At 45.2% G+C, this 25,789-nt stretch overlaps 1 protein-coding gene across 2 annotated transcripts; it reads right to left on the minus strand.

Annotated features, from left to right (window-relative positions):
* Positions 1-25,789, minus strand: wdhd1 (WD repeat and HMG-box DNA binding protein 1). Of its 2 annotated transcripts, none has more exons than XM_085408098.1 (26): positions 25,669-25,789; positions 25,321-25,414; positions 24,777-24,888; positions 24,526-24,677; positions 21,991-22,102; positions 21,640-21,690; positions 21,462-21,557; positions 21,286-21,378; positions 19,700-19,806; positions 19,196-19,337; positions 18,257-18,458; positions 17,304-17,491; positions 17,046-17,230; positions 16,722-16,963; positions 16,247-16,384; positions 15,977-16,133; positions 15,714-15,828; positions 15,453-15,584; positions 15,148-15,371; positions 14,301-14,455; positions 14,166-14,222; positions 13,780-13,811; positions 12,670-12,834; positions 12,401-12,543; positions 12,144-12,279; positions 1-217 (listed from the first exon to the last, which is right to left on the minus strand). In XM_085408098.1, the coding sequence occupies exons 2-26, from the start codon at positions 25,395-25,397 to the stop codon at positions 29-31; spliced, it is 3,402 nt and encodes a 1,133-aa protein (XP_085264224.1). In that variant the 5' UTR covers positions 25,398-25,414; positions 25,669-25,789; the 3' UTR covers positions 1-28. The 2 variants fall into 2 exon arrangements, with proteins under 2 accessions (XP_085264224.1, XP_085264223.1); XM_085408097.1 differs by having other exon boundaries at positions 18,257-18,461.

A 25,789-nucleotide genomic window follows, 5' to 3' on the forward strand; every position in this document is an offset into this window, starting at 1 on the left:
ATACATGCGATCTCCGTCCACTGGAGGTTTAGTTTTGGTTAAACGCAAACACTGAAAGCTTGGAAGAGGGATCCAAAGACTTCTTCTTCTTGGCACTACTTTCATCAGCTTCGGCCTTTTCATTTTCACTTTCCAAGCCTTCTCCTCCTTCTGCTCTTTTCCTCTTCTTCAGATCTGCTGCGTCTCCGCTCTGGCCTTTAGCTCTTTCTGTCCATGACTAAAAGGGGGGGGGGGGGGGGGGGGGGAGATAGAATAGACAAGGACCGCACATGTTAATTACTGCACATTACAAAAACAAAAAATTGTATTGTTGTTTCTATACAGGCTCCAAACAACCTACGTGATGATGACGAAACGCACACATGGGCACTCGGGCGTGCAGTTTGAAATTGCATCCTGTCACGTATAATCACTATTGACAGCATGCATCTCTTTGGCCTGCTGGCTCTTTCCCTCCTCGAGCCCCCTCCTTTTCTCTAAGCCGACACAAAAGGAAGCGCTTTTCTGGACGTAATGGAGCCAGGATGAATCATCAGGCCTGGTGTGTGCAGTGCCAGCAACACACACGCACACACACTCTACACCTCCAGTGCTTAATGAAACACTGTCATTAACCCATGCATATTCACACAAGCAAACACACACACAAATGGCACCATTACAGAGCTGGTAGATGGTACAAGCTTTGACATATCACTAATCAGCTTCTGCTTTATTGAATATGGACTGAATAATTTTATCAACACACACTCGCGCACACACAGACACACACAATGGTCGAGCCGTTTTAGGCTAAAGTTAAGCCTGCAGGGCCATCATCTAGGTTCTTTTTTCTGTAAACATACAGCTGAAATGCACTTATACAAGTTAATAAAAATCATATCAACTCCTTTGGTTCAAACTTCAAAGAAAATTTCTTTTTTTTTTAAAATGTGAATGTTTAAATAAAATAACTGGCAGGTATGAAATGATGTCTTGTTCATGCTGACCATATTTTCCTCTGGCACTGGTCAATATTTCTTTTTGTTGTCTGACTAATTTTAGCTAATACGGTCAAACGCTAACTAATGTGGTCAGCGGCTAGCCCGCTAACTTTAGCTTTGGGGCTCGCTAACCCTGTTGCAAACAAAATACCATGTTAACCCACAGCTACAGTCTGTGTTGTGTTGGGAGCCGGTTGTTTTTTGACATTTGTGGTAAGTGGACTTTTCTAAGCTACTGTTAGCTAGTTTTGCTCACTGTTGACACTGTGAGCTTAATGGTTTCTTTATGGTCACTGCATCTTTTGTGTCAGGTGCCAACTGTGATGTCACTACAGCTACCGGTCTATACTGGTGCTCACTTGTGCCGGATATGCTTCAGTCTTCTCCTGAACGGTAGGTGTTGCTTCTCAGCAAAAAAAAAACAAACCAAAAAACCAAAACACCCCCCCCCCCCTTAAGTATCAATGAGGTAGAAACAAGAAACAAAGATATTGCGGGGTTTTTTTTTTAAGTTTTCTACAGTTAGTCTCATCTTTTCAAACTGTTGCGGCTGTGTTTGTTGGTGTCAAACGGGCTGGCCCGAGTACTTCAGAAACTGCTGATCTGCAGTTTTCCTGAACAACCATCTCTAGCGTTCAAAGAGAATGGTGTGAAAAACAGAAAATATCCAACAATATTCAACTAAGAACAAGAAAGTGTGCAATTTCACACATGCCTGCCAAAAGAGGACTGGTGGATTGGAAAAACACTGCCTGGTCTGAATGAGTCTCAATTTCTGCTGCATGCTAGGGTCAAAATTTGACAGGAAGAACAAGAGAGTGTGGATATAACCCACCCAGTATTTAAACAGTTTAGACTGGTTACAATCGTGGTGTTCTGCTGTAGGAATATTTTCTTGGCACACTCTGGGGGTCGCTTTGTATTAACTGAGAATCATTTAAACTCCGCAGCCTACACGAGCATTGTGGCTGGCCATGTCCATCCCTTTATAACCACAGTGTTTTTCTAATATGACTACATCATTTTCTGATGACTACATCTGGCAACGTAACTTATCATGTCGCAAAGCTCAGATCATATTAAACTGGTTTCTTGAACATGGCAATGACTCTAATGATCTTGCATGGCCTCAATCTAACAGAGCACCTTTTGAATGTGGTGGAAACTGGAATGTGCATCATGGGTGTGCAGCCGACACTCTGGATTCATCTTTCAGAACAGCTGAAAATTCGGATCAGAATTATGCTCCTGCTGATTGACCAGCCGATCGTCTCTCATGCATCAATGCTTTGCGCCCTCAGTGCCCAAACACACTTGACTGGGCTCCCAGGCAACAGGCATCCCCTCACCCCCACTTCCTCGTCATCCAGCTTTCTGCTGAGAGTCTTGATGTATGCAGGGTCAGGGCCAGTGTACCACAGAAGCACTCGGCTGGATGAAAGGACGAGGCGTGTCATTAGTGGCACAACCACCCTCATTCACTCACCTATTGACTGACCACAGCTGAGACACAGCATTTCAGAGAAAAGTGGTTAAAACCAAGCACTGGATTTCTTTTCTTTTTTTTGTTAATGTGACCCTGCAGGACTCTAATAACAGTACAACTTAATCGAGTGATTTTAAACTTTTGAATACATTTCTTTATATCTAGGAATCTACTTATCTATTTTATTCAAATCTGTAGACCTGCAGTCATTTTTAAAAATAAAAAGCTTCAGCAGGTTGGACAGCTCAAGCGGTACTGATGAGACTATTCGAAGCAATTATGCTGGTTAGACTAGTGATGGGTGAGTTTTCAGATGAGCTGTTGCTGGGAAGCGGTACAACTAGCTCCCATGTTCTCAGCTTCTCATTAAAATGCGAAAAACATTTCAGAGCTTGGGAGGAAGAGAAGAGTACACGTATGGATACATTTCTCATTTGATGTGAAAGAAAATAAGACACTTTGTAAACAGTGTGGAGCAGCTATCAGCACAACACACTCTTACATTTTATATGTTATTCACCTGAACCAATTTCAGATCGAGTTTACTATAATTTTATGATATTTTCTCAACTGAAACTAGACTAAAGCTAAAAGAATTTAGATGGTTAAATTATGAGTAACACTAAATTCTAATTTGCTGAACACGTGACCATCTTTGATTTCTGAATGGGAATCAGCTTGGACTAGAAATATGGCCAAAAGCTGAAGTCAGCTTATGAAAACTGCAAATTGTGCACACCCACATAAAACTTTAAAGAATCCTTACAAGCGGAGGGCTGAAAATGGGATTCTCTGCATTTACAATTTCAGTTGGGTTACTGAAATTATAGACAAGGGTGTCAACGGGGGCTCCGGGGGTTGAGGATCAACCTGCCAAAGACTCCAATCACTGGACAGTCTACTGTCCAGTGTCTACTGTAGCTGAGATATAATGTATGAATTGTGAACATTCTCAAAACTGTATTGTACATAGGTTATACTTTTTTATTGTGTGAACTTTATTTTTGTGGAACTAAGGTTCCGTGTGTTATTGTTGAAGTGGGACATTAATCAGTGTAACGCCACCTGCGGCCACATTGCGGGTGTGGGGTTTCCTAGCCAGAGCTGTACGGACTCCACACTGGGTGAGGAGAAGCCTGCTGCCGCTGTGTGACACTGATTTTGCTGCTGCACTCTGTTTTATAGGAATAAACCCTGTTTCCAGCCAGTCCGTGTCTGTTGTCACAACGCAGTCGACCATTTCACATCTGCTACATAAAAGTGGTGCCGTGACCCGGATGCATCTGATCAGCCGCTGCCGATCGCTGAGGTTGAGCTGAACACTTCCGACACCTGTAATATAAGTAAAATTATTCTGTGGGTCAGCAAAAAATTTCCAGTGTTCTGTTAGTAGGCATTTCTCCCAGTTACACCTGTTAGAGTCTAACTGAGCCGTGTTTACTTGTGTTGTATTTTTCTGAGTGATAGGTATTTTTGTATTCCTTTTGTTTCTGATCCCCTTTGTAGTTATTGCTAACCTCCTGTAAGCAACATGGCTGGTAGGGGCCAAGACTCCTTTAACCTTTTCACGCCAGTCGCTGGGAGAGGTTGGAGACTGTCTGGGGCAGATGAAGTGAGAGACAGGTCTATAATGTTGCGTGATGAGCCAGCAGAGTCAGATGACATTATTCGAAATAAAGCTCATGAGCGCCAGTCCTCAACCCCTGCTTTGAGCGACGACAGCACACACAAAGAGCTACGTGAGCTCATTGGTGAATTGGGAACCCAGATAGGTGAATCAATCGCTAGCCGGCTACTATCCAGTCAAGTCCCACTTGGTCCAAACCAGACAGCTCCAGCCGAGTCCCCCAAAGTTAAGAGCCCTGACACCACTCTCGACCTCTCCAAAGTGAACTTAGTGGTCCGACAAGATATCAAAGACCCACCTATGTACAGAGGTGATGATGCGGATAAGTACTCTGTTCATGAGTGGATAGACATGATGGAAGTGTACTTAGAGAAGAGAGGGTTGTCTAGAGCCGTGCAGGTGGATGAAGTCTTAAACCACCTCCTCGGCAGAGCTAAAAACATTGTTAAGGTGGGTTTGAAAAGTAACTCATGTTCTGGTGTAGTGACCAACCCTGAGACCATCTATGCCATACTCAGGCGTTATTTTAGTGATAGTCCTGGCTCCTGTCAACCACTGGCTGACTTTTATGCCACCCAAGCAGTTGCAAAAGAGACCCCAGTAGACTATTGGGTGAGGCTTAATATCGCTGCTGAGGCAGCTGACAAGCATTTACAGCGTCAGGGAGGCAAAATGGAGAACATGGAGGCAGAGATAGCCATGATGTTTATCAGAAATTGTCCTGATCCCAGCCTCGCCTGTGTTTTCAAATGTAAGCCCATCAGTAAATGGACAGTAATGGAGGTTCAGGAAGCCATTGATGAACACCAAAGAGAGTGTCATGCAAAAAAGAAGAGCCTGGGCTCTGCCAGACCCCATCCCCTCCTCGTGGCCACTGCGACAACCACAAGCGAGTCGCCTGAGTTTGAACTGAACCATGCCCAAGTAGGTACAGTAAAATGTTCCCAGGACAGCCCGGGTAAGGCTGCTGGAGCTGCCGCTTCAGACCCAAGTGCTCTAGACCGCGTGCTCAGTATGCTGGAGAGGGTGTTAGAGCGCTCCAACCAGCCTGTCCACCCCGTAATTAGACCACAGCCTCTAGCCTCAGCCAGGTTCCCTTCGTGCCAGGTTTGTGGCAATAGCTCACATTCCACGCGCACTCACTGCATGAGAGAGAGGAGATGTCTAGGTTGCCTGGAGGTTGGGCATCAGAGGAAAGACTGCCCCAGAGCAGCTGAGCCCATTACCCAGCAAAATAATCCCCAGGGAAACTAGGGTGCTTGCACTTGAGAGGGGACAGTGTGAGCGAAGAGTGTGAAACCCTCAATCCCAGTGATGACATACAGACTGTATACAAAGAAAGCCTGAAGTGTGCCCCACCTGGTACTGTTGTACTTTCCCAGAATATAGTAAGACTTGATGAGGCAGACAGCCTATTTTACACGAATGCATTGGTGAATGACAAAGTCTCTTTGCAGGCCCTTCTTGATACAGGTTCCATGGCGTGTACCTTGAGCGAAGAGGCGGAGCGAGAGTTAAAGAGCGCTGGGGTCGCATTGGAATTAAGCGACACTCGTACCGACATTGTGCTAGTGGGCTGTGGTGGAGTTCAGGTTAAACCCAAGAGTATATGCGAGTTGAAAATGGAAGTGTATGATTGTACGTTCAGAGTGCCTGCCCTAGTGGTCCCCGGTCAGAAAGATCAGTTGATTTTAGGGACAAATGTTATCAAACACCTCCTCAGACACTTCAGGCTGTCCCCCCATTTCTGGCAAGTCCTGAGCAAACCCGAATCAGCAGAAGCGCCTGAAATAGTGCAGTTTCTGAATATGCTGTCTGGCATTAACCGGTGGAGGGGTGACAAAATGCCAGATGTCATTGGCACTGTCAAACTAGCTCAGGCAGTGACTCTACTCCCCAAGCAAGAGCACCTTGTATGGGGCAGACTGCCAGCGTCATCACCCCTTTCCGAGGGCAGCGCCATTCTGGTTGAACCACCAAAATCGCAAACTCATAAAAAAGGTGTCATTGTCTGTAGAACTGTGGTTTCTATGAGTGGCGATAAGTGGGTCCCTGTTCGAATCCTGAACACATGTGATAAGCCTATCACATTGAGACGAAACGCTAAGGTAGCAGATGCTTCCGCTTGTGTAGCTGTTGAAGATCTCGAAGTGGCTTCTGACCAAAACCCAAGTGAGACCCTTAGGGTCCAGAGCCAGACAGTGTGTAGCGACGCACAGAGTAGCCCTCCCTCCTGCCCTAGCCTGCGTGACAGCTTGCAGAAGATGGGGTTGGAGGACCTAGACCTCGACTCTTGTGAAGTCTCAGACCACTGGAAGGCTCAGGTACTGCAACTGATCCACAGGTATGAGGATGTCTTTTCCAAGGGTAAGCTGGACTGTGGACTGGCAAAGGATTTTGTCCATCGCATCCATCTGTCTGACGACAGGCCGTTCAGACTTCCCTATCGGCGCGTCCCTCCAGGGCAGTACCACAAGTTGCGACAGGTGCTCACAGAGATGGAGGAGCGAGAGCTGATCCGCAAATCCAACAGTGAGTGGGCGTCCCCACTGGTACTGGTGTGGAAGAAGAATGGAGATCTCAGAATATGCGTGGACTACCGCTGGTTGAACGCACGCACAGTCAAGGATGCCCATCCCTTGCCCCACCAGTCAGACTGTCTGGCAGCCCTGGGAGGTAACGCAATTTTCAGTGCCATGGATCTCACCTCTGGCTTCTACAATATTGAGATGGCAGAGGAGGACAAAAAGCTAACGGCCTTCACAACACCAATGGGGCTCTACGAGTTTAACAGACTCCCCCAAGGCCTGTGCAACAGCCCGGCGAGCTTCATGCGTCTCATGATGGGCATATTTGGTGACCAGAATTTCCTAACCCTGCTGTGCTACCTGGACGACCTGCTTGTTTATGCACCCAATGAAGCAGAGGCTCTCAGGAGGTTGGAGATTGTGTTTAGCAGACTACGTGCCCATGGACTGAAGCTGGCCCCCAAAAAATGTCATCTGCTCCGAAGGAGTGTGAGATTTCTGGGCCATGTTGTGACTGAAGGCGGGGTTTCGACCGATCCTGACAAGGTTAAGGCGATCACCGCTATCGCAGAGGCTGATCTCATGATGGAGGACGGGGTTACGCCATCCCAGAAGAAGATAAAGTCGTTTCTGGGTATGGTAATGTATTACCAACACTTCATACAGGACTGTTCTAAGATTGCCAGACCCCTTTTTACCCTGACTGCCGCTCCTAAAGGAAAGAAAGTAAATGCCCGAGGTGCTGCTTCTTTCCGGAGGCTCAGCCCAAGTGATTGGAAGAAGGAGCATGTTGACTCGTTTGAACGCTTGAAGGCTGCACTCCTTGACTCCGTTGTGCTTGCTCACCCTGATTTCAACAAACCATTTATCTTGTCGACAGACGCTTCACAGGACGGCTTGGGTGCTGTGCTGTCACAAGTCCAAGAGGGCGAGAGTAAAGCACGTCCCGTTGCATTTGCCAGCAAGGCCCTCGCCCGTGCACAGAGAAACTATCCCGCCCATCGCCTTGAGTTTCTGGCGCTAAAGTGGTCTGTCTGTGACAAATTCAGCCACTGGTTGAAGGGGCATAGCTTTACCGTCTGGACAGACAATAACCCCCTAACATATATTCTCACGAAGCCCAAGCTTGATGCATGTGAACAGAGGTGGGTGTCAAAGCTGTCCCCCTACGACTTCAGCATCAAGTACATTCCTGGCAGTAAAAATGTCGTTGCAGATGCACTGAGCAGGCAGCCATTCGTTCACAACCGTGTTAGTCAGAGACTCATGACTGAACCCTATGCAACCCTGTTAGAGGAGTCGCAACAGGTCAAAGAAATCTCGGTTCAGGATGCATTCAGGCTCAGTGCCAACCACCAAAGTGTTGAGTGTTTGGCCCCTGCAGAGAGCCTAGGGTGTTGTTCCCTGACTAATGATGAAGTTTCCGCAGTCTTCGCAGGCCACGCTGAGTGGGACCAAGGCTCAAAACAGAGAGCAATCTCCTGGTTGACTCAAGAGCTAGATCGGTTTCCCTCACTAGGCCAGAACACCTTGTCTGCCTTCTCGCTCCAGGAGCTACAGGAGGAGCAGAGAGCAGATGTGACACTGTCTCAAGTCATTCCGTTCGTCGTACGTGGTCGGCGTCCATCACGTAGAGAAAGAGCTCACCTGTCGCACAGAGCGCAAAAGACGATGAAACAGTGGGAAAAGTTGAAAGTGTTGGATGGTATCCTGTACAGAGTGAGCAAAGACCTGCTCACTGGCAAAAAGCGCCATCAGTACGTGACCCCATCCACATTAATCAGTCAGGTCCTGTCAGGTGTCCATGATGATGCTGGCCATCAGGGCCAAAGCAGAACTCTGTACCTAGCCAGGCAGAGATTTTTCTGGATCAACATGGAGCATGACATTCGCGAGCATGTCAAGTGCTGTAAACGTTGTGTTGTCAGCAAAACACTCGAGCCTGAGGGGAGGGCTCCTCTTGAAAGCATTAAAACTACCGGTCCTCTTGAGCTCGTCTGCATAGACTTCTGGTCCGCAGAGGATCACAGGGGCAAGAGTGTGGATGTTCTAGTAGTGACTGACCATTTCACCAAGATGGCCCATGCTTTCCAGTGCTCAGATCAGACGGCAAAACAAGTTGCGCGCCAGTTGTGGGACAGATATTTCTGTGTCTATGGCTTCCCTCAAAGGATCCATTCAGACCAGGGCGCCAATTTTGAGAGTGAGTTGATCCAAGAGCTGCTGCAAGTGGCCGGGGTGCAGAAGTCAAGAACGACACCTTACCACCCTATGGGTAACGGTCACACCGAAAGGTTTAACAGGACCTTGGGAAATATGATCAGAGCCCTACCTCCGAGGGAGAAGCACAAGTGGCCTCAGATGTTGCAGACATTGACCTTTGTCTACAACTGCACCGCTCATGAGTCCACTGGTTACGCACCGTTCTTCCTAATGTACGGGCGTATCCCCAGGTTACCAGTGGATGTCACGTTTCACAATGTTGCAAGGGACAATGATGTAACAGACTATGACAGTTATGTAAAAAGGATGAGAGATGACCTCAGAGAAGCACTCGCATTGGCCCAGACTAACACCGGAGCTAGTCAGCAGCGTCAAGCAGACCTGTACAACAAAAAGCAGAAAGGTGTTGACATTGAGGAAGGAGATCGTGTCCTTTTGGCAAACAAGGGCGAACGGGGTCGTAGGAAGTTAGCTGATAGGTGGGAGTCGACCATCTACACTGTGATCTCCAAGAACCCCACATGCCACACGTATCGCATCAGGAACGTCAAGAGTGGACAGGAGAAAGTTGTCCATAGGAACTTGCTTTTGCAGGCTAATTTCCTGCCCATAGAGTCCGAGGGCGAACCAGAGATGTCTTTTGCCAGTGAATCAGAACTCGGCCAGGAGCAGAGTCAATCTGATGGAGAATCCCCTGTCGCTGATCCTGAGGACGATTGTACTGAACGCACAGCCCGTTGGGTGGCTCAGATGACGGATGACTGTGTCCCGGCTCATAGAGGACCCCAAGAGTGTGACAGTATTGGAGACAGTGTCTGTGCGCAGTTGGATGATGAGGAGCATCAGGACAGTGACAGTACCAGTAGTGAAGTAGCTGCTTACCCTGAAGTAGATGATGACAACAACAGCAGGGCTTGCACTACCCCAGTTGAGGAGGGAACACTACCAAGTATCAGTTACTCTGAAAGTCAGCCAGTCAGCGAGGTTGGGAGCCTCGTGAAACATGGTGGTGTACCCCCAAGTAATGCAGCAGGCCAGATCAGGACGAGAGTGGGTCGAATAGTGAAGCCTGTGAATAGGTTAATCCAGACTATGAAGCAAAGAAACCTACAAGCAGGCAATGTAGTGAGCAGCTTTGCCAAGAACTTGTTTCTGTGAGGGCTACTTGTTTTATATGTTGGGTGATTTTCATGTCAGATGTTAACACCTATTTTGAGATTGTCTTCAGCTCAGAGTACTATTCATCATATAGTAGCTGTTACCGTGTTGTTTGTTCAGGATAGTGTATAAGGCACTTTCTCTTGCGAGTAAACATTAGGGGGTCTGGCCAACTTTCTTCTGTTTACTTTCCCCATGAGTTGGGAAACATATTTGTTGCACGTATCACCGGGTAGTGAATTTCCAGATCACTGACAGTTACGAATTGTTATATGTGACGCTCAGTTGCTCACCCTTACCTAACGGGTTTTGAGAAGTTCAGGGGGGAGTATGTAGCTGAGATATAATGTATGAATTGTGAACATTCTCAAAACTGTATTGTACATAGGTTATACTTTTTTATTGTGTGAACTTTATTTTTGTGGAACTAAGGTTCCGTGTGTTATTGTTGAAGTGGGACATTAATCAGTGTAACGCCACCTGCGGCCACATTGCGGGTGTGGGGTTTCCTAGCCAGAGCTGTACGGACTCCACACTGGGTGAGGAGAAGCCTGCTGCCGCTGTGTGACACTGATTTTGCTGCTGCACTCTGTTTTATAGGAATAAACCCTGTTTCCAGCCAGTCCGTGTCTGTTGTCACAACGCAGTCGACCATTTCACATCTGCTACATAGAGCTGGGCGATATGAGATTTTTTCATATCACGATATGTTTTTTTCATTTCAGGCGATAACGATATCTATCACGATATGAGCCAAATAACTATATTTGTAAGATTTAAATGTGCCGTTGCTCACAAGTAAAATGTGAAATAATCAGCAGCTTATTTTTATTTAAATATTTATTTCCCATAATAAGTTCAACAGGGTAGATGTACTTAAGGAACATGAGACTTTTTCAGATAAATAAAGGCAAATATTGCAAACTACACAAAAGGCAGCCGCTAAAGCGTTTAAGTTTCAAAATAGAACAAACGAAACAGACTAAATTGTCAAATCCACTTAGAAACAAAATATTAATTCTAAAAATAAATCTTAGTTTGTTTTACAGAAGAACAGACAAAACTGACTAACTTTTGTCAATATCAAATAAACTGAGAACTAAAAGGAAATTCTCAATCTCTCCTTGTTGTATAGCTTAGCTTTTCAAACAGTTTTAACAGTTACTTTAGTCTGACAAAAGCCGAATGACGAATTAGCGCTTCCAGTCAGAGACTGAGGCTACGTCCACACGTACACGGGTATTTTTGAAAACGGAGATTTTCCGTTTTCGTTTTAAAAAATAATCCCGTCCACACGTAAAGGCAGAAATGAAGGAAAACGCTGCTAAGAACATGCCAAAGCAGCAGGTGGCGCCAGATTCCTAACCGTGCAGAAATGTTGGCCAATCAGAAGTCTAGAAGCCTCGGTGGGAAAAAGTAAACAAAGCTGCGGCATAGAAGCAGAACCGAGTCGTATGTGTAGACGGACAGAAAAATGTGTGTGTATGTAAGCATTTAAACACTGCAGAGAGTAGAATTAACAGTAACAGTATTGTAGAAATTAATTTCACCGAAACAATAACGTGGCGCACAGTGTGACGCATGCACCAGTTTATTGTATTTCCAGACTTGCTTTCGGCACAATTTACAGTGCACGCTACTCTGTTTTTTGTCAGACTTGAAATAGCCGAAATACCTTCACACTACGGAACTTCTATGGCTCTTCCGTTCGACAATCTCTCCGGCATTGGAACCATCATCTGTTTTCTCTTCGGTCACGCTCGGTTGATTTTTCTAGTCAGCACACTCATTTCCTCCATTACCCGCTGGCTGCTTCCCAAACAAACACACGTGCGGCGTGGCACTTGTGCTGTACGTAACAAGTCACGCGACGTGACGCTGCGGCTGTGATTGGTTCGGCTCTGCGCTACTTGATTTGGATTGGCTGACCCTTTTTTTTTTTTTTTTTTTTTTTTTTTTTAAGAGGACAAGAGCGGCGAGGTCTATCGCGATAGCTTAATTTCTCTATCGAGTAAAAGTTATATCGCGATACATATCGTTATCGTTCTATCGCCCAGCTCTACTGGACAGCTTTCGAAATTTTTGACATCACTGTTTTAGCAACCCCCCTCCTCTCTAAAACCCTCGATGTGTTATACCAGTCTCTCCTCCGCCGACAGCGTCCTGAAGCGTCCCATAGCCTCCTTGATGACGTCGGTCTCTTCCAGGTCAGGGTTGTCGGCTAGGATACTTTTCCTGTTCTCCTCCAACCAAAGCTGGAAGCCTGTCTTTGGCCTAAATGCACAGAGAAAACGAGAAATACTGCCCTGTTTAAAAACGCTCTACATGTAGAATCTGTTTTTGAACATCCCAGTGTTCGAAGGGTCTAACCGTTTCTTTCTTTGAAATCTTTTACCTCTTGTTTTCAGAGTTATCTGCAGGTGGTCCTGGAGGCGGGGTGTCTGGTTGTTTCTGCAGATTTGCAGCTTGCTCTGTATTCTCCTGAACCTTCTTATTAGCTGTCTTTGTGGCAGCCATCTGCAGCAGAGTAGACTGAGTCTTCACAGGAAAAAAAGGACATTTTATTGTTTTGAAAGATGCATTATCTTTTCCAGGTACTATCATTTTGAGACCTCGGCACAGCTATGTGGAGACATGCTACAGCTTTAAATTCTGAGACGGTACCTTGGTTTTTGGCTTGGGGGCCAGAGGTTTGAGGATGGGACTTTTGCTGGGTTTCCCCCCAGAGCTGCTGAGCTGAGCTGACTTCTTGCTGGACGTCATGTTGTCCAGGATGTTTGTTACTCGCGGCTGACCGGATGAAGCTGACATTTTCCCCGAACCAGGAACCTGAACACACCAAAGCAATAACAAAATTTAAAGAAATATCTTAAAGATATTGTATATGTTCCTTATAGTCAACAAATCACATGAAAAACAGCAACAACAAAAACAGTGCGTTTCTTCTTCTTCTTTGCCACTGACTCCAAGGTGACTGAGCCACACCCGGTGGCTTACCAGGTACTTTATTAAGAAGAAAGCCTGTATATAAAAGATGGAGGCAGGAAAGTGATTTCACCCATCGTTTTAGTTTTTATACTGTACTTAACTGAGCCTTGAAGGCTAGCCAATACTTAAACCCTGCCTTAGTGTTTATCTCACTAAAAAGAGAAGGAAAGAGAAGTCAGTGTGCAATGGGGTAGCTTTCTTACAGAGTTGTGTACAGATCTTTTTGCAACCCGAGTCAGCTCCTGCTGGCCAACAGAGGCTGCTGTTCAGACTCCACACGGTGCATTTAAAAGCAGCTCCACAGACAGACAGGAGAGATGAAAGTGATATCTGAGGAATAAGCTAAACCTTCTTAAGAACCACTTCTCTCTCTTTAAACCTCTTACAGTCTTTATTCATATTCAAAACCAAAAGAGTCCGTTGTCTTTTATTAATGGCTAAACATCAAAAAATGACTAAAAGCCTTTTTCCATTAGTACCTACTTGGATTGGCTTGAGCGAGTGGACTTGTTTTCTATTACAATCGAGTGCTATCTAATGTGTGTGGGGTCGCTATAGCAACACGGCCGAACGTCCTGTGACATCATCTGTGTGCACCACAAATGCCACAACAAAGGAGTTGGCAGTCTCATAAGACCTCATCAGATCGCCTGGAACCCCGGCCAAGCATGTTGTAAAAAAAAAGCACCTGGTACCGAGTCGCGTAGGTAATATTGGAAAAGGGCTATAATGAGACCACATCCTTGATTTTGACGAAATTAAAATCTAAGAAGTCACAGTTCTTACCTTAAAAGGATTTGCACGTCCCATTTTACCAACTGAAAAACAAGAGACACATTGGGAAGTGATTCAGATAAAACTGGCTGACCAAATTCTTCATTCAACACCTAATAACAGGTCTTGTTTCATATTTGAATATTAAAATGGGCTTGGGTGATGGGAGCGGCTGTCCCACTTTAATCTTACTCTGAAAACCTTCCAACAACTGACAAAGACTTGAAATGAAATCAAACCCAGCTAAAACTCCACTGACAGAGACACCACAAGTGTACAACATGAGGAGGACAGTACATGGCCATTGGGTTATTTGGGTTATTTGTCCTACATCACGCTAAAGTGACTCACCATAATACCGAACATCTAAGCTGACTGACAGATATGCGTTTACTCACTTGGTGTCGGAGACGGCTTGATGGGTGAGCCGGCTTCTTTAGCAAACGGGTTCACACCTGACAGACATGGAGGAGGCGTGTTAGCATGTTAGCAGCAGCACTGGCAACTTGTGCAAAGTAAGAGGTGGAACTGACGTTTTTTTGTTTCTGTCGCCTCTTCCGGCTCCATCTCCTGTCTGTCCTCTTCCTCCATGAGCTCTTCTCCTCTTTCCTCCTCATCCTCTTGCTCCTCCTGCTGATTCTGTCTTCTGCTGTAACGTCCCCCCGCTGTGACGTCGGTGTGGCCATACCTGTGCAAAAAGAGAGCGAATACTGCTATTTTTAATCTGTTTGTAAACTATAAAATAAATTGGAGGAGACTGATGAAGGTTTTACACTTAAAATGCTGCAATAAATGTTACATGGTTGATATTTGTTCTTCCTTCATCCATATAAAAATAACATATAAATAACCTATTTAAAAAAAAGTGTTTAAGGTTTCACATCATAAAAGAGCTCTGCTTTTTTTCCTTCTCTCACCCCAACCGGTCGCAGCAGATGGCCCCGCCCCTCCCTGAGCCTGGTTCTGCCGGAGGTTTCTTCCTGCTAAAAGGGAGTTTTTCCTTCCCACTGTCGTACAAAGTGCTTGCTCATAAGGGGTCATATGATTGTTGGGTTTTTCCTCTGTATCAATTATGTACGATCTACAGTACAATATAAAGCGCCTTGAGGCGACTGTTGTTGTGGTGAATTGCTTTTTTAACCAAGTAACCATCTCGTTGAAGAACATGTATCAGCTGACCTGCTTTGATAAAGATAATTTTATTGAAATGACACACTCCTTGTGTGGTATCTATGCTGCGCTCAGCGGTGACGTGAAGTCGTCTGACAGTGCTATAGGGTAGTCACCCATAAAGGGTGAGGTTTGTTATTTTGGCCAAAGCCAGACAGTCCAGATTAATTTACACAAACAGTGAAAGTGATGCATGCTTTTTGACATTACCCAGAGCTCCGTCTCGTACTGGAGTATTCAGGCTCCTCTTCCTGCTCCTCTTGCTCTTCTTCCTGCATCTGGTTGGATTTCTCCAGAGCAATCTCACTGAGCCGCTGTGCGAGGGCCATGCGTCTGGATCGGGATGCGTATCGTATGGCCAGAGTCACCACGTTCTGGGTCATCATCTCTGCCAGCTCCACACAGCGAAACTCTCGCTCCAGTTTGCAGGACAACTGTAAGAAAACAACAACTCTAAACAAATCTGTACTTTGGGAGTGTCTCGATCACCAAGTGTTTGCAGCATTCACACTTACTGCAAACATCTTCATGAGCAGCTCCTGCTGCTCCTTCTGGGACTGATTCTGAGCGTCTTCATCTATTTCGTAGCCGCTGGAGGACAGGAAGCTGTAGTGGTCGTGGAAAAGGACCGAACGCCAGAACTGCTCCTGAATAACAGCGGAGGATAGGCTCAGCTGTTACTGGATCCATGACACCACTGAGCCACCTGAAAAGATCTGAGGACTGGATTATTTCGATAACCCATTGTCCAGGTGCTCATTCTTGTGTTTATTTACCTCCATCTGCCCCTTCTCTGTTGTGGTCTGACACAGGGGCAGCTTGAAGGGTAGGATGGCCACGGCCGGTCTGGGCAGGGTGGGAGGATACCTGGAGCCTTTACATGGAATACACCTAACAGGACGAGGACAGAAGGAATGTCAGCCTCTAAGAAGCAATAATTAACCAGCATCGAGTATCGGCTCATATGCACCACTCAGTCACTTTTTATTTCCTGTTCAAACTGCTAAATCAATGAGCTGTGATGCAGATGAAAGCTCACCTGAGCTGCTGAGGGTTTTCGTGCACTCCAACCACCCAGTAGTGATCTGATTTGCTCTTGCAGGTCTCCCTGGTGTTGCACACTGGAGTCCATGTGTTGCCCAGGGAGCGGTTCAGCATTCGCACCACGCCGTCTGAATCCACATAGCACGGGGTACCTGAAAGACCACGAGATGTATTCCAGGACAGGTTGTTCCAAATCATCACCAGCAGCAAAGTAATGATGCTTCCCATGAGATTCTTTCACATTATAATATCTTGACATACTGACCCTGGGCTGTGAAGCCGAGCCAAGACAAGTACGATTTTTGAGAGAGGGGGAGGGGTTCGCCACTGATGAGTTGCCTCCTCTTTCGACTTAACTGCAGCAGCTGGACACCCAGAGCCTGTTCTCCATCGAAACCTGTAGCTGGTGGTGGAAAACGAGACACATGTAAAGAGCTGGAAGATAACACTGCAAACTGCAGTACTTATATTTGGAGAGAGTGGAAATTTCCAGATCACAGCTTAAGAGTGGGGGGTTGCCTTTACTCTCATCTCTTGTGCTGCACATTTTACATTTACACTCTGTGGTGACTCCATGTGGTGGAAAGTAAACTGAATGAACGGAACTGACATGCAACAATGACACACCGACAGTTACATCACAAAGCTAAGAATAAATAAATAATTCCTAATTTTATTTTTGAACCATACAAGCACATGCAATGTGCTGATTATCACAGAGGAGTGTGTGTGTCTCTAACCCCGATGGTAGACGACGAGCAGCTGCTCTCCATGTCCTGCCATGCAGACCACAGGCCCTGGCAGGCTGAACAATTCTCTCTGTACTCCTCCGATGGAGAAGAGCCTGATCATCAGCGTGCTGGTGGCGACTGCTGCCCAGCCTTGACCCAGACAAAGCGCCCTCACGTCCTCCCCTTTAGGAAGGTCGACCATCCACTCCTTATTGGTGTCCCACGAGGAGAAGTGAAGGCACTGCAGCTTACTGGAGAGAGAGGGGAGGAAAATACTGAAAGGGGAGAAATAAATAAATAAATCCCCAGAAGCAGGTCAGGTGGAAGTTTTACCTAGCGAGCTCTTCTGTGCTGGGGCAGGCCAGCAGCACGGCCTCCTGGGAGAGATCAGCCACGGTGTGACCCAGTGAGTTGGTGAGGTGCATGGCGTGGTGCACGGCCGTGTCGTGAAACTCCACATCGATGGCGTTGTCCTGCTCGTCGTTGTAGCCTCGCACTATACCCACGGAGTTCCACATCTGAGGCACAGTTTGCTGTTATGACATGCGAGCAACTCAGATTTACAGTGTAATGACTCTCAGTGTGTCCTACCATGAAGCGGTGTGTGAGATGTGCAGGGGTGGAGCCTGGCTGGAAGGCTTTCTGGGGAGGAGTTGGCACGGGCCCCTCGTAGACAGGACGCAGGGGCACCACTGGGGCTGCTGCAGGCGCCACAGAACTGCCTGCGTCATTGTCGTCGTCCCCCAATTTGTCCTGACCAAGCTTCAGTGATCCTGTGTCTGAATGAAAAAAACAAAAAAATAAATGGAGTAATTTCAGGTGATGTCTCCATTCATGTGCGATGTATGCTGAGACATGCTGCGATGATCACAGTTTCACTTCTTCTAAAATCTGAACACCTTGTAACTTTAATCACCTAATTATTTTTTTTCCCCATAGATTAACATTACCAGTTAAAGACAGCAATAGGCTAACCTGCACAAAGACAAACTTCACTGCCTTCTCCACTAGATAGTGCTGACTTTAGGAAACATTTGCTTTGCTTATAATGATGACAAACATAACGATAATTAACAGGTTAAACATTGACTGCAGGTGGTGGAAATTCATGCAAACAGTTGTAACTGTGCCTCTTGAGCCTGAAATCCAAGTTCATGCTACAGACTTTCTGATCAAAATTCAAATAAAAACTCTAAACACTTGTTTTGATGTTGAACTTTTGCAATTGAGCTCTTTAGTTAAGATTTTTTTTTTTTTGCTTCTTTCACAAAGTCGAATCTGTTTTTTTCTGCACACAGAAAAACTTTTAGCCTTCCCTTCGCAAGAATTTCTAATTTCCTAATCTCGATCTTTGAACGTTGCGTTTCCTGTGTTTTGTAATACACTTTCAATTATTTCTGACATTTTAAGGACCAAAACTATTGCTCGAGAACAATAAATGATGAAAATAATAGTTAGGTACAGCAGGAGTTTGTGATGGCCAGATCACCTCGCTTTTATCTTCCATCTGTATTCGCCCCCTCAATGACCCCATCTTCACCCACCTAGTGAGTTCTCGTCGTCCAGGAACGCTCCTCTGTTCTTCACCCGCCCAGTCGCAGGCACCAGGAAATCGTCATCGTCATCGTCCCAGCCAACGGCTTTCTTAGCTGGAGACTTTGTGTCACTCAGTCCTTCATCCATCAGTCTGTCATCGTCATCATCAAACAGGTCATCATAGTCTTTTGCAGGATTTTTTGCAGCGACCTGCTGAAAGTCCATGACAGATTTAAGCAGCTTGAATTTAACTGAACAAAAGAAAAAAAGGGAGACTTTGAAGCTGGGCGTGTTTACAGTTGTGTTATGAACTAACCGCAAACAACGCTCAACTGGTTATAAATGCAATCTGGTAACTTAACAATCTATGGACGCTGTTGTTCCTGAACAAAGAATATGCAATAGCACTAAAAGGCATTAAAAAACTCTGGGGCCTCTGGATGTCTGGGGCCTGGATCTCCTCCATACCTGCTTCATGCCCTGGGGGACGGGGCTGTGGCTCCCCACACTCCCTAGCAGATCGTTACATGGAGAAACCTTTGGAATACAAGCATGCTGATCCACACAGGTGTGCACACAGGTGTACACTCGGGTGTTCACAGACGCGGACTACAGCTTTCTTGGTAAAATAAATCCGCTTGGCATCTTTCTTGGTCGTAAGACAACAATTCTGATGGCTAAAGATCCAAACGGGACAAAAAAGAAAGATAAAAAAAAGAAAAGAAAAAAAAAGTAGTGATAACTTCCTGATTTTAAAGCTTTGACCTGTAAATTTATGTTTTACAAGTGACTTGTCTGTAGTTAGATTTCCTTTTATTACGGCAGAGATCTATCCCAGCTAATCTAATGAAGAAAGATAACCTGCAGAGCTGGATGAGTCTCAAAATCTTACTTCATGGTACAGGGATGTACAGAGGGGGTACAAAAAAAGGTTACTTGAGCAGTACCTTGGTCCTATTGTTATCAGCTGTGGAGGTGCCGAGTCCGTCCAGCAGGCCCAGGCAGCCCTCAGTGTCCGTGTAGGCAATATGGCTGCCTGATGGATGCCAGGCCAAACTGCACACTGTGAAGCCTTTCTCGTGTTTCTGCCTACAGCAGAGAGCAGAAAGCTTAAACTTTAGTGGTGAGCAACATCTACTGTTCAATGTTGCTTTTGGCAGAGACTACAAGAAGATTGACATCATCTGTGCATAAACTATATAAAGAGACACAAGCCCAAGAAAGAACACACGATTTGTTTAATACAAATACTGGGGGAGGGGAAAAACACATAATAAACTATTCCTTTAATGATGACACCAGCCTTTAAGTCTCGGTTATCTTTAGCCCTCAAGCACTGGGAACCAAGGTAAACAATTTCATCAGCATCAGTCCCCTAAACTGGTTTACCCTTTACCCGTCATATATATGCTTTTAAATTCACTCAGCGTCTGCACAGCTTTGTTTCCTACCTTTCCACACACAGCTTGCTGTTCACGTCCCACACTGTAAGTAAACCCCCCACGCAGCCAGCTGCCAGGAAACGCTCGCAAGGAGACCAAGACACCACGTTAATGGGCTGCAAAAATTAAGGAGGGGAAATCAAATTTAAGAAAAAAGAAAAATAATGATTGAGTTGTTTCGGCTATTTAATATCTAAATAACTCACTCACTGGTTTTAATAATAAAACAAACAAACAAACAAACAAACAAACAAACAGTAAAAACTCCCACAAAGGGGTTTAAAATAAATTAAATAAACCTTTAATGAAATAAAACTACCATTCAATTCTTCTTTAAGGTCAAACTAAGAAGTGAATAATATATATACACTAGGAACAAAAGTACCCGGCCACACCTGCTAAAAGGTATAGTCAGTATTTTTTTTAAGGTTATTTAAAACATAAAAGAACATTGTACTCAAAAATATCTCTTTATTTGTAATTACATCTTCCAACGAACTGATATGTTCTCATAAACATAGAATTAATCAATTAAAAATTCATACAAGGGGAAGAAGTGACTCATAAACTCGTATCAGACTCCTTTCACAAAGTTTTGAAGAGTAAATAGAATGAGTCCTGCTAAAGGGTGAGGTGCTGCAACAGGAAGCCATCATGGCAACAATGCAGTTAATTAAACTTCTTCCCTCCCAGATATTTCAGGATCTATTGTAAATGATATTGTTGCAAAGTGGAAGGGTTTAGGAACATGTCAAATTACAGAGCGGGGTCACCAAGTGCTGAGGTGCACAGGGTGTAAAAGCCTCCAGCGCTCTGCTGACTCAGTAACTGCAGAGTTCAAACCTCCTCCTGTGGTGAGAGCTTCATGGTGTGGACTTCAATGGCTGAGCTGCACCTATACACAGTTAGTACTTTGTCCATATAGTACTTAAGCAGTCTCAAGCTAAACCTTCTTCAAAAAAATAATCGTATCTAGCCTTTTATCTTATCTAATCACAGAGTGGTTTCACACAGTGATTCTCCCATTGTATCAAACAGACCATTAAAATTTTACTTTGTATTTCTGTAGTGAATACTTTCTTTCTAAACCCAGAACTTTATTTTAAAACCTGTGTTTGCACTGTCTGTGCCTTTTGCAATTATCCTGCTGTGTAGTAAAGGCCATCCAGGTGGCAAGTCCAGTTCTACTATTTTATTAGCCTGGTCCTCAACATTAAATAAGTAATGCATGTCTGCGTGTTTCACCCTGCAGTGTACGAATTTAACTTGCATCTCAAGCTTGGTAGTGCTAGCTGATAACTTAACAGTCCACCCTTCAAACTAAATGTATTCATTTTTAATATAGAAGAAACATCCCAGTCCAACCAAAAATGTGATGTCCCAGATGCTGCTTCCTTCTTTAACATACAGTCTTTGGTCATGATGCCAAAAGCAGTGCTAAATATTGCTGTACTACTTAGCATTAGCATACAAATAGATCAGCATATTGATGTCCTAGACAGGATTGTGAGGCCATGTACACAGTTACAACAAATACTGCTTATACTGATAGTCAGGTGTAAAATGTGCACCACGTCGACAATACTGGACCTCACCTGTGCGAGCAGATCATCGGACAGAGTGCTCACGTGGTCCCAGGAGCCTCGCTCGTACAGGTGTACCTTGGTTTCAACAGGAACAGCTAAAAACTGACAAATGCAAATGTTTTGTTATTTTAGGACTGACGTCTTTCTCGCTCTCATTCAAGGCAGCAAAGAGACGTGTCACCAACCTTTCCCATCCCGGGCTGCCAGGCCAAACGACACAGAGACTTGGCGTTAGTGACGTCATTTGACTTCTGCAGCAGAGGCCAACTGATCACCTGAGTCTGAGAAAGAAGATAAAAATCATGTAGAAAATCAGAATTATGTGCATTTTTCTAATTGAAAAGTGCTGAAATGCTGATGTACCTGCTCCTCAATATTCCACACCACCACAGAGCCATCACAGCTAGCAGAGGCCTGAAAGACAAAGGCGACAGTGATGTGATGTACGACAGGTGTTCTCAGGTTATAAATTCTCTTCTCTCCTTTTTTTTTTTTTTTTTTTTTTTAAAACACTGTGTGGTTCTCTTTTGTATTTATACATTTAAATGAAAACTCTAAATGGAAGCAACCACAGTAATATGATGAGGAACAATGGGGTGTGGGTTCATATTAAGTTGCAATGAAATGAAGATATTGTCCCATTTGTAACTCAACACAAATACTCACTTCAGCCTCTGTGTTGAATTTCTGCTTTCAGACACAAGGTTCACTCACCAAGAAGTCATCTTTGGGGTCAAAGGTGACGCTGAGGACAGGTGCCTCGTGACCCCTGAGTGTTTTCTGTTGACTGCTGTCTGACACCTCCACCACCTTAACCATGAAGTCACTGTGGAAAAAGGAGAAAGGTAAGCTGTGTTCACACGTCACCGACTGCCTGCCAGTGAGCAGCGGCATAGTTGAGAGGAAGGGTCCATCAGCTGTGACCTAACACAAGTGCAAATTGTCAAATCAATGAACAAGAGGAGCAAAACATCACAGATTTCCTTCACCGTCTACCAGAAGGTAGATGCCGAATCTGCCCTAACAGCCACAGATGCCTGAATCTGAACAATCAATCCCACTACTGAAATTACCAGGGTGAAAATAGCAGCATCAATACGGCACCTTGCTCTGTGCTTTTATTACTGTCATAAACCTGTTTAGGGCAAATCATTTCTGGCAGCAAACACACGTTTATCTCCAATCTGGACTAATCAGAAACCAATCCGCCTGCGAGCTGGAAACATCACAGCTGTGTGGAGCTGATTCTGCACTGAAGGAACAATAATGAACCTAATGGGATCACCTTGTGCTGTAGCCATAAACACGCACACACACACCTGGGGGGGGGGGGGGGGGGGGGGGGCATCCCGTTACGCACGACTGCCTCACCAGGTGCCACGGGAGAAATTGAGGCAGACGTGGACGTGCATGGTTTAGCAAAGCAGAAGTGACATTTGTTCATCTTTCAGCATCATTGGTGGAAAATATCACAGAAGCAACACATGAGTGTGTCTGGTCAGCTGTAACTCAATTAATTCTGAAGGTTTGCACCGGACATCAGGTCATGTCAGGTGTGAGGTCAGAGGTAGTCCAACTCTTCCAGCACATCAATACATGCCATTGCCAGAATGTTTGCTGTGTCTCCCAGCACAGTCTCAAGGAGACTCCAGTGCTGGGACAGTTAATCTAGGAGAGCTGGACAGGACAGTTTCTGGAGGGTGGCTTGAGGATCCTAGGTCCCCGACTGGGCCCTGTGCTCACTCTGTACTCACCATGGAGCCTGACTTACATTAGCCATTGAATACCAGAATTAACAGACAAGAGCAGGTACGTGTGAAAAGGTCTGGAGAAGCCGTAGAGAAAAGTTGTACATTATTCAGCATGACCGATTTGGTGGTGGATCAGTGGCATATCCATGGAGGGATGCACAATTCTCTACAGGCTAGGCAACAAAACCATGACTGCTGCGCATCCTGGATTCCTCCCGTTGAGCACCGGGAGGCCTCATCTCATTTGAAATGTCCAAGCTGTGTAAACACTGGGCAGCAACAAATTCGGACCTGGACTGGGTTCTAATGGAACGTGAACTGGCCTTTCCATTTACCCCCATTGAGGTGTTGGCTCAAAAACCGTACAATAAAGGGAATAGAGCAGATAACCCTATTTTAAAGTTTTCAAAAATGGTGTGGCAAGAGGTTCACAAGAGCTGCAGTCTGTCCCCATGCTTTCAAAAATATGCACCCCTGTGGCACAACCCCAAAATAAAAATAGGTAAACAAGCAATTTATTGGCCACAGTGGCACAAAAAAGGCATAAGATTAATAAGTGATTTATATGAATATAACACACTCATGTCTTTTAATGATCTGACAGTAAAGTTTAACTTGGAAGGACCCGGCCATTTCTGGTGATATTTACAAATTAGAGACTGTCTGAAAGATATAATAAAGTTGTCTCAGGAGAAAAATCTCTACTTCCACCCTTACTTACAAAGGCAAAACAACACATGTAGAAGTCTTAAAAGTATTTGGGAGAAAAGATCTGGATTGTTCCTTTGACGAGGGAACATGGGATTCAGTCATCTCTGAAAATGCCTCATGTGGCGATAGTAAGCAGGCAGCTCCTGGAGCACGAAGGAACTGATATTACTGACTGCCCTCCAGAGCTCAGTGATGCCCTGGTCCAGATCAGGGAGAAAATCCCCTCCCCCATTATTGTCTCATTAGGAGCAGGACCCTACATTGTCAGGCACACATTAAAGTACACATTATTATGAGAGAAAAAAAAAGGCGGGTGGGGGACAGGGATAGCTCAATAGGTAAAGTGTTGGCCCCGTGATTGGAAGGTCAGGGGTTCGATTCCCCTGAACGGCTACCTTGAGGTACCCCTGAGCAAGGTACCGTCCCTACACACTGCTCCCCGGGTGCCCAATGGCAGCCCACTGCTTCACTGAGTGAATGGGTTAAATGTAGAGAGAAATTTCCCCACGGGGGTCAATAAAGTATACATTATTATTACATGTAATATGCAGGGGCCATACAAACCACGAAGTACCATCTGAGCTGGAATGAATGAATGGACTGATGATGTGGCATCCTTTCATTCCTTACACACCATCCAGCCCATATCTGTATCTGGCAATGAGCCAGCAAAGTTAGTTATCTTTTAACCTTAATTAATGCTCCTTCAAATATCTAAGGTATTACTTTTATCCCGTTTTCATTTATATCATTTCAGTTCAGCACAAGCTAGCCAACTATCAAGTACCTGGACCCAGCTGCAACTCTCGAGCCAATGCTGTTGAAGGCGACGTGTGTGGCATTGGTGGTGAAGCGGGTCAAGATGCCGTCTGGATCGCCGTCAGGAAATGTGTGGATCTGCACGGTGTTGTTGGAGCTCGCCGTTACCAGCTTGCCATTCTGTGGAGCAGAGAACACATTGGTCCAAACATCACTTGTATGATGCAGAGTGTCACCGAATAATGATGACATCTGTAGAAAAGTCAGAGAAAATCCAACCTTCAGTGCCAGAGAGTAAGCCTTCTCCCCGACAGTGATAAACTTTGGATCATCATCATCCAGACTCTCCCAGATCCGAACATCTCCATCATTTCCACAGGTTACAATGAACCTGTGGACAATTTGATCAGGCTAGTTTACAGAAACTTTGTGCAGCATAAGATTGATGAAATGATCTGTTTAAATTATTAAGTCTACCAGAAACCAAAATCAGGACTGTGAACGACTTCAGTTTAACGTGGCATAGAATTTAAATGAATCACATTTTACTCAGTTTCAGCCCATTGAAAGACTTGTGTTGTCATTGATGTCACTGTGAGACTGATGCGCTCAAGTTCATATGTACTTGCCTGGTCTGGTCTGACTAACCTGCGGGCTACACTAATAATTTAAAGGACATGTTTGTAAAGCAATACTTTCACAGGCTGTGGGCCGATCATAGGTAAAATCTGAGTCTTAAACGCAATCAGATCACAGCTTTACTTGTACATTAGCTGTCAAAGTCAGTGCTCAAAGGGAGACACTTTTTTGTTTTCAGACTCACCTCCCAGTGTCATCAAAGCACACCTCGGTGTGTCCTTCAGAGTGGCCGTAGCGCATCGGCTTCCTTTCACATGGCATTTTGACAAAGCACCAGACTGAAGAGAGGAGAAAACACGTGAAAACCTCTTCTTCTATCAAGTAACACAGTCTACACCTGCTCCTCCACCACTGCTGCCTTATTAACCCATGGAGAGCTAACAGCAGAGTTGAGCTAACGCTAACAATAGAGCTAAATATAGCCGACCACACTCGTACAAACTCCACGGTGTTCACGGCATCAGACACTAAACCACTGGAGGCAGTTTTACACTGAGCTGTGAACAGAGTATTTCGTTAGAAATCAACTTACACGTTTCTTGGGTGGACACACTCGGTCCTCTTCTCCTGAATCTCCCGCGCTGCGTTGAAAACAAGGAAACGTCACGTCACGACTCCCGCCAGCAACGTCATGACGCAAATTTTGTAATCCC

The sequence above is a fragment of the Rhamphochromis longiceps genome, linkage group LG1 (genome assembly GCF_057381845.1).
Source record: "Rhamphochromis longiceps isolate RC_006_pf linkage group LG1, R_longiceps_female_GT1.1, whole genome shotgun sequence".
Taxonomy (NCBI): domain Eukaryota; kingdom Metazoa; phylum Chordata; class Actinopteri; order Cichliformes; family Cichlidae; genus Rhamphochromis; species Rhamphochromis longiceps.